General features: G+C 42.5%; 1 protein-coding gene across 1 annotated transcript in view; it reads right to left on the bottom strand.

Annotated features, from left to right (window-relative positions):
• CCDC141 (coiled-coil domain containing 141) overlaps positions 1 to 18,542 on the bottom strand; it is a 162,768-nt gene that overhangs the window by 37,061 nt on the left and 107,165 nt on the right. Inside the window, exons 14-17 of the mRNA XM_069733219.1 lie at positions 18,220 to 18,345; positions 13,720 to 13,908; positions 6,355 to 6,513; positions 4,722 to 4,868 (exon numbers count right to left, since the gene is read on the bottom strand). Coding sequence (XP_069589320.1) covers positions 4,722 to 4,868; positions 6,355 to 6,513; positions 13,720 to 13,908; positions 18,220 to 18,345 — 621 coding nt within the window. The remainder of the gene's footprint in view (positions 1 to 4,721; positions 4,869 to 6,354; positions 6,514 to 13,719; positions 13,909 to 18,219; positions 18,346 to 18,542) is intronic.

The following is an 18,542-nucleotide window of genomic DNA, read 5'->3' on the forward strand; positions in this document are numbered from 1 at the left end:
TAGTGATTGACAGCCTTCATCTATGAGTGCGCATGCACAGATAAAAATAATACATACTTACCTCCCAGACATGGTGCTGTGATCAGAGGCACCGGTTTGAGATGTTAATATATGGTTTATTATTTTATGATGGGTAGTTTAGTTCGATAAACCCCCTTAATCCGTTTACTGTAAATTCTCCTGGAGATAGGACGGCATGTTCAACATAATTCCCCTTCAAAGCAGATTTGTCACCAGATTTCACATCATCAGCTGCATACTTTAATAAATAGATTTTTTTTCCCAATGAAGTTGATATAACTTGCTTTGAAAATCCACATCAGAATGACCGTTTTATCCTTTGTGTAGTAATAATAATGTGTCTAAGGCTACTTTCACACTAGCGTTTTCTGCAATCCGTCACAATGCGTCGTTTTGCAGAAAAAACGCATCCTGCAAAAGTGCTTGCAGGATGCGTTTTTTCCCCATAGACTTGTATTGACGACGCATTGCGACGGATTGCCACACGTCGCATCCGTCGTGCGATGGATGCGTCGTGCTTTGGCGGACCGTCGGGAGCAAAAAACACTACATGTAACGTTTTTTGCTCCTGACGGACCGCTTTTTCCGACCGCGCATGCGCGGCCGAAACTCCGCCCCCACCTCCCCGCACCTCACAATGGGGCAGCGGATGCGCCGGAGAAATGCATCCGCTGCCTCCGTTGTGCAGTGCGTTAAACGCTAGCGTCGGAATCTCTGCCCGACGCATTGCGACGGGGAGATTCCGACGCTAGTGTGAAAGTAGCCTAATATTAAAATGAACATTAGGCTATAAATATACCGCAATGGCGCAATAATAACTATGCATGATGGTGCTATAAATGTGCCAATAAAAGGTAGCCATTAGAACTGCATATATGTACAAAACATACTAACTATATGCATGGGGGAAAAAAATAGCTATATAAAAATCGCAATATGGCTAGATGGTAACAATAGCATAGGTGAACCCTATAAATGTGCCGCGATGCAAAAAATGCTACCGCTACTACAAAAGGGCGATGTATATCTATTGAGTCAAGTCTTAGACTAAATAGCCCCGATACCTATTAAGACCGATAGTATAATGTCAAACACATATGTTGACTTCGCCCTCGGAAGAAGATATTCTATCGAAACGCGCGTCGGGCAGTCAGCAGGTCCTGCGCTTTGATTTATGTGGTAATTATATTTCATCTCCTGCTCGGGATTTATTCTTTGGTGGCCAATGGGGCATGTAAGGGGATTGTTTGTAGTCAACATATGTGTTTGACATTATACTATCGGTCTTAATAGGTATCGGGGCTATTTAGTCTAAGACTTGACTCAATAGATATACATCGCCCTTTTGTAGTAGCGGTAGCATTTTTTGCATCGCGGCACATTTATAGGGTTCACCTATGCTATTGTTACCATCTAGCCATATTGCGATTTTTATATAGCTATTTTTTTCCCCCATGCATATAGTTAGTATGTTTTGTACATATATGCAGTTCTAATGGCTACCTTTTATTGGCACATTTATAGCACCATCATGCATAGTTATTATTGCGCCATTGCGGTATATTTATAGACATTATACACTTCTTGTTTTGTGTAATTTTGGTAGCAGTTGTGTGCTGTATTAGATATATACAATTATTCCCGTATGTAGGTTTTGCACTTACCACATCATTATGCTATTATTTAGGCCAATTACCATTTAGGTGGGCCATTTGTAAGCAATGTTTTAGGTATTTATTTACATCATTGCATGAGACTTGCTGTTTCTATAGATCGGAGGTATTTTTAAACTTTATGACCTAATTGGTTGAGGATTTTTTATATTGTATGTGTTTCAATAAAAATTTCCATGTTTTTGAACTATACATTCATGTGATCTCTCTTATTTGTTATGCGAGGGATCCTTTTTGTGTTTATGTACTTTGAATGTGTTCTTGTATATAACATATATGGACTAATATGTATGCTAATATTAAAATGAGCCTTAGCTGGACTCCTACAATGTTCATGTTACTGTGAGGACCCTACACACATCCCGAAATGGATTTTCAAAGTAAATACACCAGACTCATCAGGTCAAAGAGATCTATGTAATAATGTTTTCAGTTTGTACAGTGAAACCTGGTGACCGATCCTCTTTAAGTGCAGAGCGCTGATCCATAACTACGGTTTGACTTCAGTGTCTATTGAGAGTCTGAGATTGGCTGAGAGAAGCCTCCTCCCTGGTTTAAGCTGCTGTCAGTCACTATCAGGCTCGGTAGTAAGTCAGCGCATGGATAACCGATTTCTGTAACACAAGGTTAAGTAATCTAGATTAGATTACCTAGACGCCAGTAAGAAAAGAGTAACAGAAGACTGCAGTACATATACTAAGAGATCTCAGTGAGGGGAGCATGGGGGGTTACTTTACAGTCACAGCTTTGGGCTGCTTATACAAGGTTGTGCTAGTACTTTACTTCAGTGGTCCCTCGTCAATGGTGGACAAAAGAAAGCTTTTATCAGAAAATTACCTATTGGCTTAAATAAGGTTTGTGGGCTAAATACGTCTCTAAACAAAATAGTTGGCAATTTGTTTTTTTTTAACCACAATCTTTAATAAAAATAAAAATGAGAAATCTTGCAATTTTCTCACTGGCCACGGGGCTTTTTTAGACTCTAACTTCCTGTTGTTTAAAAAACTTTACATGCACATTAGACACAATGAACCTTATTTTTTGCACGGTTATTGAAGCATCTAATGGGCGTGTGCAAAGGTCTTTGTGAAAGGAGGAGGAGCGGGGGAGCGGTGACATCACCTATTGTGATTGGTGGATTCTATGTAATCAGCTGTATATAGAGGTGTTGTCACTCATTGTAATCCTGCCTCTGCTCATAAAGATACTGTTGTAAATACTTCCTAAAAAAGACAAAATAGGAGTCTAAAATCCCAGTGGTCAAGTGTGAAAATTGAAAGATTACTTAAAAAAAAAAAAAAAATTGCAAATTGCAAAAATTCATAGAACAAAACAAACAACTATTTAAACAATAGATTACTAATAGATTCATTCATTCATTCTGACAACAAAATCCCTTTCAGGAAGAGACAATTGACACAATGTGCAAAAATAGTTATTAACCGGAGCTCAGGAAGCTCCATAATGGTTAATCTTTGCTCAATTCAAGTGCAACAATATTATATTCCCCAATATTTGACATATGGAAAAAAACAGATCTCACTAGGGTTGAGCGACTTTTACTTTTATAGGACTGGGTCGGGTTTCACGAAACCCGACTTTCTCAAAAGTCGGGTCGAGTGAAATCGGCCGATCCTATAGAAAAGTCGGGGTCGGCCGAAACACGAAACCCGATGCAGTGCAATGGGATACTATGGTTCCCAGGGTCTGAAGGAGAGGAAACTCTCCTTCAGGCCCTGGGATCCATATTTAAGTGTAAAATAAAGAATTAAAATAAAAAATATTGCTATTCTCACCCTCTGACGCGCCCTGGTACTAACCGGCAGCCTTCCTTCCTTAGAATCAGCGCGTGAAGGACCTTAGATGACGTCGCGGCTTGTGATTGGTCGCGCGACCGCCCATGTGACCGCTCACGCAACCAATCACAAGCCGCGACGTCACCGAAGGTCCTTCAAGCGCTGATTCTTAGGAAGGAAGGCTGCCGGAAAGAAGCAGGGTGCGTCCGAGGGTGAGTATATTCCTATTAGGTATATACTCACCCTCGGACTTGCCCTGCTTCTTTCCGGCAGCTTTCCTTCCTAAGAATCAGCGCTTGAATTACCTTCGGTGACGTCGCGGCTTCTGATTGGTCGCGTGAGCGGTCACATGGGCGGTCACGCGACCAATCACAAGCCACGACGTCATCTAAGGTCCTTCACGCGCTGATTCTAAGGAAGGAAGGCTGCCGGTTAGTACCAGGGCGAGTCAGAGGGTAAGTATAGCAACATTTTTTATATTAATTCTTTATTTTACACTTAAATATGGATTCCGTTACCGATTTCCGATATTGCAAACATATCGGAACTCGGTATCGGAATTCCGATACCAGATTCAGAAGATCGCCGACCTCATGGCCGACCCCACACAGGGGTCGGGTCGGGTTTCATGAAACCCGACTTTGCCAAAAGTCGGCGACTTCTGAAAATGGCCGACCCGTTTCGCTCAACCCTAAATCTCACTATTTATTTGATGCTTGCTGCCACATCTTGTAATAAAATGGATGCGAACTTTGTTGCATCAAGTGCTGCTTGAATACTTTGGCTGCACTTATCACAAAAAAAGCGGATGGAGACTTGTTTTTTTTTCACAATGCGATATTCTTCAATGATAAAAGACATTAAAGGGGTTTCCCGATACAACAATATTGATGATGTTCATCTATCCAAAGGATAGGTCATCACTGTCAGATCGAAGGGGGGACAAAATCACCAGCGATCAGCTGCTAGCAGCTCCAGCAGCAACAAGATAAAATGTGTGATGGAGCAGAACCGCACCGTGTTGTCCGTTTAGTGGCCTCGCTTGGGTTCAGCAGGTGAAAATGTATACCGAGCTGATGGGTGGGAGTGCAGGATGTTGGCCCCCACTGATCTGATATTGATGGCCTATGCAACAGATAGGTCATTGATAAGATTGTAGAGGAAACTCTCTAACTGTATTTCTAAATCTTCCCCCCTGTCACTTCCAATCTGGCGCTTGTTTGCAACTAACCTCATTGACCTCATCTATGGATATGCTGGATTGATTGTCAGATACATTCTCTTCCAGGTTTTTAACATTGGAGTTCCAGGTGATACTATCACGTTCCAAGTCATCAATCTGGTGCTGAAGGCCGTGTAAGGATATAGTAATGTACTTCTAAAAAGAGAATACAAATAATAGATATAGATGTAAACAGATATTTATATTATTTACTACTCAGGTTGTAATTTAAGTTATTATTTTTATGCATTCCCAAATCAATATATAGCACTAAACGTGTATTTATGCTCTAGGGGTTTTGTTTTTTTTTCTTTCCACACTTTATGGGAAGTTAAATTTTTATTCCACAGCAAATACAAAGTTACAGGAAAATCCACAGCGGCAAATCTACACCAGGTCATTTCAGTTTTGGTGCATATTTGCTTGTGGATTTGTTCCAGCAAATCGACTAAAATAAATCTGTTTGTTCCCAACCCCAGTCCCTCCTATGGTAATGCTTCTTATAAATATATGGTATAAATATGCTTCTTTCTCCACTTATCAGCCTCCTCTCCTCCTCACTGCTTCCTTAACTTGCTTGGAAATACAACTAAAATCTTTCTTGCTTAAGAAAAGATGGACTGCCCGCTCTCTGCTCAATGAGGGACCAGATTAAATCTGCTTCTCCCCTCTCCATATATTTTAATAGGCAGAGTGAGAAAGTGAAGAAGAGAGATACACAGTTGTTTTTTTTACCTTGTACTAATTGTTTTATCTCATCCTCACAGGATTCACAGCTACACTGCTTAAAGGCAATCTCTTCATAGAGTCAACCCTCCTAAGCCATCTATATGGGCATGTAGGTTATAGAAAGCTGAATAAAATGATACCTCAATATCTGTGATCCGATGTCTTAGACCACATTTTTCTTATATGTAAATGAGCGGTTAAGATCTATGGGTTGGACATAGATCTCCCTGAGAATCCACCTCAAATGCTTATTATAGGGGTTTACTAATGTGAGACATGTACTAATGACTGACAGTCTGCTCTCCTGACCTACATGTCTTACACTGGTGTTTCCCTCTATCATTTAACATAAGCCCTGGAGGCAGATTCTCAGGGAGATCTATGTCCGGCCCATAGATCTTAACAGCTCATTTACAAATTAATAAAACCTTGGATTTCTCAGGAATAAGACATTGGATTGCAGCTATCAAGATATCATTTTATTCTCATTTCTATTACCTTTATGCCCATATAGATAGTTTAGGACAGTTGATCCTACTGACGGATTCCCTATAATACTCCTGTATAATGTCTTCCATGCTGTTGCTGATCTTGAGCAAGGGTTCAGAGACACTGGAGAGCAGAAATTCCTTATGTCTCCATGTTACATGTACGGGAGACATCACAGCAGTTAGTTTTTATCCACTAGCTCAGAAACAACTGGAAATCAGAAGCCTGTGGTGGTGAAACTAGTGAAAATGCAGTATACAAATGATATAATGGCCTGAAATAATGTTGCTCTTTATGTACAGCCTCATGAAAACTTATTCTGAAGAGTCATGCAAAACTATAATTATGCTTTAAGAAACCACGCAACACTGATCTGTATACAGCCATTTATAGAAAACTCATGTAAAATAAAAATCTTACTTACTGAATGCTGTGCTGTAGAAATGATTTGTGTTCCCAAGTTTAGAATGATTTTATATAAACCCTGGATATGCGTTTGCTGCTCCTGCTTTGTTGCTGGCTGATTATCATACAAAGCATAGGTTCGTGTGGATTGCTCCATCTCTGTCTTCAGAATACTCAGCTAATCAAAAAAAGGGAAAGTAAAAAAGAGTTACAGTAAAGGATTGTCCAGATATTCCATGTTGTATACTTGTTGATTTCTTTGCTAGCCCTTACAGATACTGCACTCATGTCACAGCTAACATATTATCAGCATTGCTGGTAGACTGGGAAACTATTTAGGATACCATAGGGTGCTGGTCACTGAAGATGGCGGTCCCTGACACTAGGAAATCCAGAGCAAAATCCCTTGAGGTATTTGAAACTGCTGCCCAATATGGAGTTGCAACACTAAAATTGGTCTCACATGACCACGTACTGTAACGGTGTCCATACATCTTAAAATGGACTTATCACCAGGTCAAAAGTGGCCAGTTTTTGCTCTCTCTCTTTTTTATTCCCGCATCTCTTCTGAGTTTTCATGGATTTTTTTTTATTTTATTAAAATTCGCCATATGGTTTCAGAGATACGGGCCAATATGGTATTATGGTCTTTACTAAGGACTCTCTGGGTGTATTGAGCAAGGCTGCGCCCGCTGAACGTCCACGTCCTCCCTCCATACACTTGTAGTAGACGAGGCTGCGCCAACTGGTCAGCCACGTCCTCCCTTCATATACTTGTATGGAATGAGGCTGCACCCACTAGAAGGCCACGTCCTCACTCCATACACTTGAAGTGAGCGAGGCTGCATCCACTAGTCAGCCACGTCCTCCCTTCATACACTTGTATGGAACGAGGCTGCACCCACGTCCTCCCTTCATACACTTGTATGGAACGAGGCTGCACCCACTAGTCAGCCACGTCCTCCCTTCATACACTTGTATGGAACGAGGCTGCACCCACTAGTCAGCCACGTCCTCCCTTCATACACTTGTATGGAACGAGGCTGCACCCACTAGTCAGCCACGTCCTCCCTCCATAACTTGTATGGAACAAGGCTGTGCCCACTAGACTGCCACGTCCTCCCTTCATACACTTGTGTCAAATGAGGCTGCATATACTAGATGGCCACGTCCTTCTTTATACACTTGTAGTGAACGAGGCTGTGCCCGCTAGAGGGCCATGTCCTCCCTCTATACACTTGTAGTGACCCAGGGACACCAGAGAGCTCCCCCGGTTTTTGAGAGGTAATACATATGGGCTTAGCGGTCGCTAGCCCATGGAGCCATATTTAGATTCGGATTATATTTGGTCAAATTTTGACCATGGGGGATCTATATAGGTAAGGCTTATGGTGCATCTTTGATTCCTTTCCCCACTCGGTTTTCCTAGGGATTTGTATGTGTTGCTGGGCTACAGGTATTTATTTTATTAACCCTATGTGGTATAAACTATAATTATTAGCACATTGTAGCGCCCACATCCTAGGATTAGTCTTAGCATCATTTTATGCCCCATATCCTTATGAGTGGTATCTATACCCTGGTGTCCTCTCCTCTATACAGCCATCCTTTATAACTAGGAGTCTGTGGTTTCCGATCCGCTGGCACAATCACATCTCTGTGCGGTGTCTCGCACCATGGTCCCACATTGTACCATTTATGTCTCAGTTTTTGTCATGACTTTTGTGTACAGTATTTTATATGTTCAATAAAATTATTTATAGAATTGAGTTTCCAGTTTTGGTCGTTTTATGTGGTTTCCACACCTTTTTTCATGTGCTGTTGTACGGCTTGGCTTGAATATAATCCCCTATAAAAGCAACAGATTAATATAGATTCTATTTTAGTGATGTTGCTATTGAATACCCTTATTCTTGTATTACATTGCCTTTCTGTGTCTTGCACAGGTACGCTTTGGGGTATTATGGATTTCAGAGCCAGGGAAAAGTCCTGGCTAGGACAAATTGAACAGGTTTTCGGACATGATGGGACGAGTGGTGTGCCTGCCAAGGATCACAGTGGCGATATTATTTTTGAATCCATGAAAAAAATATTATTAAAACGAACTAGACTCTGGTGGAACAGGATGTTCCTAGAGAAATATCTCATAAAGAAAATGATTCCTAGGGGCCTCCGAGTCCGAGTTGTGCCAACCTTCCCAGTGGATGATTTGGAGTTTGTGGCTGGATGGGAGGAGGCTTGTGGTTCCTGCTCAGTCACCCTGATGAAATTGCTCATTGGGCTTGACACTAAAACTATTGATGAGTTGGATAAAAAAATTGATCTGGCACTATCCGAATTACGGAGTAAGTGCTCAGATGAGCAATTAAAGGATTATGAGATACAGATGGATAAGGCTGTGGAGACGACTGTGAAAAAGATCAGCGAGACACAGGCCTCCAAACTAAATAGAGACACAAAAGATTACCAGACTCAGAATGTGTATCAATGGAGGAAACCCTCTACACAGCAACATTATATCCAACGTAGTGGGTCTAATACTTCCATATCATCTATTAGCTCTCAATCGGATATATCAGTATCATCGGCCGTTACACGCTCAGGAACAAGTTACGGTAGAGCAAGAAATCATAACTATCATCCATATAAGAGATACAAACCACGGAGCTTTGAGACCACAAAAGGAGACAATAAGGTAATAAACTTGAGCAAATACCCTCTTTCTAGAGCTGACTGCTCACGTCTGTACAAGGGATTGTCGTTTTCACCAACAGCAGGTATTGATCGCTTTACTGTTATCAAGGACTTGCATCTTTTTGCTCGGTCCTTGATATTCAAGCGGCATTTCTTTGACAATAACCTTCAGAAAGTGAGCAGTCGGCCCTAAGAATTTTGGAGGAGCTGTCCAGGGAGCACTTGATGGAGGAAGGAGGTATGATTCCACCAACAATTCGTGTACGCTCTAAGAAGTTTCCTCCCCTGTCGGGCTGCAGTGCTATAGACACGTTTGTCAAGGTGGTCAGTGAGGAAGTGGGCAAGATCCCCCAATCCATAAAAAATGATAACTTAACGAGACATGAAAGATCACGCCTTAAGCAGCTTAGGGATCTCCCTGATGTTGTGATAAAGCCGGCGGACAAGGGGGGTAACATTGTGTTGTGGCCTAAGGCAATGTACGAGCAGGAAGCCATGCGCCAATTATTAAATTCCACATGTTACAAGAAATTGACTTACAACCCCTTGTCCGCCTTCTGCACACAACTCAGGGAGATCCTTAATAGAGCTACTGAGAGGGGAATTATTACAAAGGAATTGAACACTGCATTAGTCGTAACAGAACCCACAATAGCGACTTTCTACTTGCTCCCTAAGACACATAAAAATACGTCTGCACCTCCCGGACGCCCGATTGTGTCTGGTTATGGGAGTTATTTAGAATCAATTAATAAATGGATCGATTCGATTCTGCAACCGCTTGTGGAGGAGCTTCCCTCCTTCCTGAAAGATACTAGCCAACTATTACGCCGAGTTGATGACCTTAAGCTGGGGGAGGATACTATTATGGGGGCTATGGATGTAGAGTCCTTGTACACTTGTATCCGCCATAGTGATGGGTTGGCGGCCATTAAATTCTTTCTTTCTACATCCAGGTGGTCCCTTGAATTTGTGGCATTTTTTCTTGAAGTCTTGGAATTCACACTGACCCATAATTTTTTTACGTTTAGGGGGTCCTTTTTCCTGCAGCTCCAAGGAACAGCCATGGGGGCGGCCTTTGCGCCGTCCTATGCTAATCTGTTCCTGGGGCTGTGGGAAAGGGACCTCCTACAGTCAGACGGTCTGTCATCTATGGAGCGCGTCCTTTTATGGGCGCGCTACATAGACGACATTCTCATTGTCTGGCAGGGCAGTAGTGAGGCTTTTTTTGAATTTGTGGCCGCCTTGAATGTAAATGAAAGGAACATTAAACTGACAGCAACATCAAGTAGATCTAGTATTGAATTCCTTGATGTAAAATTAACAAGAGACCGTACGGATACAATTCAAACCACAATCCATAGGAAGCCTACATCAACGAATATGCTTCTCCATGCTTCCTCCTCTCATCCAGCTCACATGGTGCGAGCTGTCCCAATTGGACAATTCCTACGCATACGTCGTATATGCTCTACTGACATCGAGTTCGAGATCCAGGCTAGGGACCTTAAGGCTCGGTTTAAAGAACGGGGGTACAGCAATCGTGCCATTAAAAGGGCGTACCTGCGCACCAAGCACAGTGATAGAAACATTCTGCTCTATGGTAACGGTACCAGAAGTAGTGGATCTGAGGTTGTCAGGTTCGTCACAAACTACAATTCTAGGGCAGGTGCCATACGGAATGTTTTGGAACGAGCTTGGCCCATTTTAAAAACGGATCTGACATTGGCTACATTATCCCTTATTCTTGTATTGTAGTGAACGAGGCTGCGCCCACTGGTCGGCCACGTCCTCCCCTCATACACTTGTATGGAGCGAAGCCTGGTCCACTAGGTTCTGGTCGGGCGTCTAAAAAATATATACATCACCGCCATTCTTGGCTCAGAAACTGGTGACTCCGTCGCAGCGTCGGGGGAATTCAGAAGTCTTCAGTCACATAGAGCCATTGAAGACTTATAATTTGGGACTGGACAACTCTTTTAAAGTGTCAGTCTTATCTTCTGTATGAAATTGGTGGGTCACTTTCACCATATTTTATAGCAAGATCCATAACTTCTGCAGCTCATGGGATCAATTCATTATGATGTAAGAGAAGCCGTCAACACATTTTCATAAACTCAAATAGTGATCTGGCTATATAGCTGTTTATCCCTCAATAAACATGTTACCTATTTTGTAAGGATGCAATATACCAGTCAGGGGAAATCTAGTGTAGCAGCCATGCAAATCAGACTGGAAGTGCACTTGAAATAACCATTGATGCCCCCGCACTGTCAGGCTAAGTTCACATTTGCGTTGGGCAGAGCTGCGGAGGGCTGCGTACTTCCTCCGTTAAGACCCGCCCACTGCTGCACCTCTTCCATTCAGCTCCGCCTACGTCTGCATGTGTCCTGCGTACCTATCTTTAACATTGGGTACACAGGCCATGCAGATGTATACGGATGCGTCCACATGCGTCATTTTGACGCTGCGCCGAACGCAACATGTTGCATTTTGTTGCGGTCGGCGCAGCATCAAAACGATGCATGCAGACGCATCCGTATACATCCACATGGCCTGTGTACCCAATGTTAAAGATAGGTACGCAGGACGCATGCAGACGTAGGCGGAGCTGAATGGAAGAGGTGCGGCAGTGGGCGGGGCTTAGCGGAGGAAGTACGCAGCCCTCCGCAGCTCTGCCCAACGCAAATGTGAACTTAGCCTTATTTGCATACTACTTCTATGCTAGATTTCTCATGACTAGCACATTGCATCTCTACAAAAAAAATGTAACTTTTATTGGGACACAAGCATTTGCACAACTATACCATTTCCTCCACATTTAAAAACATAGCGAAAAGTTCCCTTTAAGTGATTTGCAAATGAATACCAACAGTGGATCTGGTCTTTACAAATCAGTCATAAAAAGCTCCGAGATTTAGGAGGAAACAACATCCCTTCTACAATAGTTTACATGTTCCAAGTCTGTGTAATAAGAGCCTGAACGCATCATGTGTAATAGTGCAGCCCTGAAGATGTGTATCGGGTCTACAGCGTGACCGGCATCGCTAATCACTAGGTTTTGTAGCTTAAAATGGAGTAAAACTACTTCAGCAATCCTGTGAAGTCTCATTAACATAAAGCTTTGTCTAGTTGTTTCTTAATGTGTCTGCAGTGGCTTTTAGTCATTCTCAGAGAATCTGAGCCCTGGTGTTAGGCTCTTCATGTTCACTTGATTTGCTTGGAATGGTTTTGAATTTACAAAGTTTTTTAAAGTTTACTTCTCTAGGTCGCTACTAAAAGGAAAAACTGAAAAATGTCACTAAAAAAAAGATAACCTATTGTTTAAATCAAGACCTAAACTAATATAAAAAGGTGTTTCTTTTTATTTTCCAGATCACTAAAAATAAATTTCCACATTTCTTACTCCAACCACTGAGCTTAAAAAGGTTATCCACACTCCTATGATATTGATGACCAATCATTCGGATAGGTCATAAATGTCCGATCAGTGGGGCAACCCCACCAACCGACTCCAGAAAAGCCCCAATGAAGTGTACGGATCAGAACACCGCCGATTCGCCACTATTAAGTGATCGCCCTCAGTCACTGCAGATCATCCAATATTCAAATCAATAGAAGATGATCTGCTAAATAGGATCTGATCCTGGGTACTGCACATAAGCTCCTATTCAAATCGATAGGAGTTGATTACTTTTCCAGGGAGCAGCCACCCAAAGTGATGAAGTGATGACATACTGCTTATATTAGCCCATTGCCACAGATGGCAGCGAAAGTTAGGGGGTTGTCCCCTCCGATTTGATACTGATCAATCAAGGATAGGTGATCAATATCAAAGTATTGGAAAAACCCTTTAACAATAGGCTGACACTTTCCTGTTTTGTCGAGATCACTTTTCATCAGTAATTTCATTACCATGACAGGTGTTACAATGACATGTGTTACTCATAAGCATCCCCTAATTTTGTTATGGGGCACAGTTGAGCTTACAGAGGAAGCTACCTCTAGCTGTTAACTTAACACAACATCTGATGGTTAAAAAAGGGAATCTGTCAGCAGTTTCTCCCATTTAAACTATGAGCAGCATGATGTAGGGGCAGAGACCCTGATTCCAGAGATGTGTCACATACTGGGCTGGGTGTTGTAGTTTTAATAAAGTCAGTGTTTTATCAGCAGGAGATTATCACTAGAGGACTAGTTGCTTCGTGCCATGTAGTCCTCCTGCACTGAATAACCCCGCCTCCACCACCGATTGGCAGCTTTCCGCCAATGCATAGTGTACACAGAAAGCTGCCAATCAGTGGTGTGGGCGGGGTTATACAGGGCTCAGCATTCTGAGAACTGGTAGATCTGCAGAAGAGAAAACAGTGATTTTTTTTCAAAACGGCAGCAAGAAGCCAAGTAAGTGACGCATCACTTGAATCAGGCTATCTGCCCTTACAATATGCAGCTCTCAGATTCCCTTTAAATGGCCTGTCTCCGAAAAATTGTGTCATTAGTAAAATCAGTGTTTCCATGATTATAAAACAATCACTCTGACATGATCTCGGATATTGGTAATGACTGTAAAGCCTATTTATACTTTCCCAGAGAAAGACAGTAAAGTTGTGAGCACAAATATTCCTCTACAATGTGTCTGCGAGGGATGAGAATCTGTTCATCATGTAGCTCTGTATTTGGAGGTACTTACTTCGGCCTTCATTCTATAAAATGCCACAATTTTGATAAAAAAATCGTCGTATTCCATAATGGTGTCCTTCAGCCTCTGTTGATACTGAGCGAGGTCGTGAATCTTCCCGGCTTTCACATTCATTTGTGTTTCTTCCCGAGTTAGAAGCTCCGAGATCTTCACAGCTTGCTCCATTTCATCATTGAGTTTCTGGTAAGTCATAAAAGAGAACTATGGAGATCATAAGAATTTAATAACAACTACATGCAAGGACGTACGATTTCTTTCATCTTATCGTGTATTTTATGTAGCTTTGTAACGCCGCAATGTTTGAAGAATTGGCTTTTAATCTGCAGCGTCACTTCTGCTAATAAGCAGAGCGGGTCCGGCACGGTGTCTCTTCCACCAGACTAGTCCTATCTGGGATCTTCTAATAACATCTGACGTATACCCAGATATATTGTGGTGCCCACGGCACAATATCAAAGGGTAAAGCAAACTGTTTAATTATACTAAATGATTACCGTAAATTGTGCGAATGCAACAATTCGGCTATACTGGATATAAACACAATTCTATTAACACTATTGTTTCCTTATTACAAGTAAACAATTATCATCGCTAGTGTTGTTTTGGACCCAACATCTCCACCTGAATTGTGTCACCGTACTATCGGGCACATCACCATCTCCGACAGTGACATTTAACATGCTCGCGCCAGAAGGGCGTCACTAATCCGGCCCATCGGCGCCCGGGTCGCATGACTGTGGGTTGCCGATGGGTCTGCAGGAGACCCCTGTGGTTGTCATTGACGGACGGCTATGAGCGCCATTCTGCAGTCAGCAATCATATCAAGTGAGCACGTCTGCTTACTGCTGTGTGTAGCACAAGCGATCGGATGATCGCAGCTTCTAGTCTCCCACGGAGACTATTGAACCAAGTGTGAATTAAAAACAAAGGTTTAAAAAAAATATATAAAAAGCTTAAAATCACCCCCATTCGTCCCACTCAAAAAAAATAAAAATAAAATAAACCCGCATATTTGTTATCACCACATTCAGAGTCGCCCAATCTTTGAACATATAAAAATAATTAATCTGATCGGTAAATGGCATAACGAGAAAAAAAAATAAAAACGCCAAAATTACGTTTTTTGTTTTGTTTTGTTTTTTGGGGGGGTGGTAGCAATATTGTATTAGAATGCAATAACGGGTGATCAAAATATTGTATCTACACCAAAATGGTATCAATAAAAACGTCAGCTCAGCACACAAAAAATAAGCCCTCACCGAACCCCAGATCACAAAAAAAAAATCGAGACGCTACTGGTCTCAGAAAATGGAGACTATTTTTTTTTTATTTTGAGAAATTTTGGATATAGAAAGTTGGTATTACTTATTTTAGTGCAGATAAAAATCAGCAGGAAAAAAGAAAAAATGCAGTATTTCTGCTCCGTGTGAACACGGCCTAAAAGACAGTCTGATGTCACTAGGACAAACTTAGACTTACAGTTTTTAGACAGCAGGAGACAGAGGTTGGAGACCGCTAATCTACAGCGATGCTTAGGAATTCGAGATATGGATTCTTCATGGGAAAGTTATTTTTCTCGGTCTATTATTAGTGAGCAGGCAACTAAAGATTTTCCATCTGAATTACATTCCGTAAATAGAAAATATGACGCACACGACTCCAGCAGTGGAAGGCTGCGTGTGGTCTCATACACAGCAGAAGGGGTTAATACAGGGGTCCTCAATCTACGGCACGCAGGCCACATGCGGCCCACTGAGGGCATTTATCCGCACCTGGGCCCAGCCGACATTGAACTTCACTACAGTTCAATGCTGGTGGGCCCTGTAATCGCGGGCGGAGCAACGAGGCGGTGAGGAAAGGCGATGTGCGGCCCTCCGTATGCAGCACAGACACCTTGCCGCCTGTGTCAGAACAAGACGGAGTCGAGCGGACGCGTCTTCAGAGGAGCGGGGGACATAGGTGAGTACTGTGTTTATTTTTGTTTTCTTTAACGCCGTGTCTGGTCTATCATGCCAATTGAGGACCTATGCTGCCTATTGGGGACATTTACCTGCCTATTGGGAACCTATGATGCCTATTGGGGACATTTACCTGCCTATTGGGGACATTTACCTGCCTATTGGGGACCTATGTGGCCTATTGGGGACCTATGCTGCCTATTGGGGACATTTACCTGCCTATTGGGGACATTTACCTGCCTATTGGGGACCTATGCTGCCTATTGGGGACCTATGATGCCTATTTGGGACATTTACCTGCCTATTGTGGACATTTACCTTCCTATTGGTGACATTTACCTGCCTATTGGGGACATTTACCTGCCTATTGGGGACATTTACCTGCCTATTGGGGACATTTACCTGCCTATTGGGGACATTTACCTGCCTATTGGGGTCATTTACCTGCCTATTGGGAACCTATGATGCCTATTGGGGACATTTACTTGCCTATTGGGGACTCATACTGCCAATTGCGGACATTTACCTGCCTATTGGGGACCTATGATGCCTATTTGGGACATTTACCTGCCTATTGGTGACATTTCCCTGCCTATTGGGGACCTATGCTGCCTATTGGGGACCTATGATGCCTATTTGGGACATTTACCTGCCTATTGTGGACATTTACCTTCCTATTGGTGACATTTACCTGCCTATTGGGGACATTTACCTGCCTATTGGGGACATTTACCTGCCTATTGGGGACATTTACCTGCCTATTGGGGTCATTTACCTGCCTATTGGGAACCTATGATGCCTATTGGGGACATTTACTTGCCTATTGGGGACTCATACTGCCAATTGCGGACATTTACCTGCCTATTGGGGACCTATGATGCCTATTTGGGACATTTACCTGCCTATTGGTGACATTTCCCTGCCTATTGGGGACCTATGCTGCCTATTGGGGACATTTACCTGCCTATTGGGGACCTATGCTGCCTATTGGGGACCTATGCTGCCTATTGGGGACCTATGCTGCCTATTGGGGACCTATGATGCCTATTTGGGACATTTACTTTCCTATTGGTGACATTTACCTGCCTATTGGGGACCTATGCTGCCTATTGGGGACCTATGCTGCCTATTGGGGACCTATGATGCCTATTTGGGACATTTACCTGCCTATTGGTGACTTTTACCTGCCTATTGGGGACATATACCTGCCTATTGGGGACCTATGCTGCCTATTGGGGACCTATGATGCCTATTTGGGACATTTACCTGCTTATTGGTGACATTTACCTGCCTATTGGGGACCTATGATGCCTATTTGGGACATTTACCTTCCTATTGGTGACTTTTACCTGCCTATTGGGGACATTTACCTGCCTATTGGGGACATATACCTGCCTATTGGGGACCTATGCTGCCTATTGGGGACCTATGATGCCTATTTGGGACATTTACCTGCCTATTGGGGACATTTACCTGCCTATTGGGGACATTTACCTGCCTATTGGGGACCTATGCTGCCTATTGGGGACCTATGCTGCCTATTGGGGACCTATGCTGCCTATTGGGGACATTTACCTGCCTATTGGAGACATTTACCTGCCTATTGGAGACATTTACCTGCCTATTGGAGACATTTACCTGCCTGTTGGTGACCTATACTGCCTATTGGGGACATTTACCTGCCTATTGAGGACCTATGCTGCCTATTGAGGACCTATGTTGCCTATTGGGGACATTTACCTGCCTATTGAGGACCTATGCTGCGTATTGGGGACATTTACCTGCCTATTGGAGACATTCACCTGCCCATTGGGGACTATGCTGCCTTTTGGGGTCATTTACCTGCATTTTGGGGACTCACACACCACACCAGTCTGAGGCTTAGGTAAAAGCAGAATTCCACCAATATGGGCACTGGTGAGGCTGAAAGGATATGGACTGGCAAGGCTGCATTGATGGGCACTGATCAGACTGCATTGATGGGCAGTGCAGTCTGTATGTCTCTGTGTGGGCAATTTTATTGCTGGTATATTGTTTTTGTAGCCCTGTATATATATTGGTATTTTACTAATAGCAATTTGGAATCCCTAGGAAACCATGATATCAAGAAAGAGAACAATTGCTTCACTTGTTACGACTAGGAGTGACAAATATGGAACCAAACATTGACGATCTCATTAGCCAAAAGCAGGCCCATAGTTCCCATTGTTGATTTAACCTTATTTGTTCTTTTATTTTAAATATTGTATTTGTTCCGGTTATCTTATTTTGAAGTAAAAAAAAAACAAATGTGCAGTGTGCATAGTTTATTTTTAAACTATATTCCGGCCCTTCAATGGTCTGAGTGACCGTGAACTGGCCCCATGTTTGAAAAGTCTGACATTTTTTTTGGTTGCTTCAGTCTGACAACATGCGCAATAATTAATTTTATCAGTCATATGAATTTTCTGAACACCAGACAATCCAATAGATGACATGGAGCCAACGGTGACGGATTTTCAGTGCACACACATGCGTGTACTGCCGGCCTCACCTGGAACTTTGCCTTGATATTATCGAGATTTTCTTGTGCATTAATAAGATTTTGGGTGTCATTTTCTAGGATGAGTGAAGACAAAGGCTGAAGATCTTGCTCCAGTTCCTGTAGTCTGCTATTAGCCTAAAAAAAAATAAAAAAATCCAAAAATTATATCCAGTGTTTCGGAAATTTCATTGCTTCATTTGTTTTTTTTTTTTTTAAATCAATTGCCAAATGTTTAAAAACATTATTTGCCAGTGCTTCCACAGCTGTCAAGTTTCAGAATATGGAGCTGTATGCTGTATACTGAACCCTCGCATAAGACAATGGAGGCTATA

Source organism: Ranitomeya imitator, chromosome 7, assembly GCF_032444005.1.
Source record: "Ranitomeya imitator isolate aRanImi1 chromosome 7, aRanImi1.pri, whole genome shotgun sequence".
Classification (NCBI taxonomy): domain Eukaryota; kingdom Metazoa; phylum Chordata; class Amphibia; order Anura; family Dendrobatidae; genus Ranitomeya; species Ranitomeya imitator.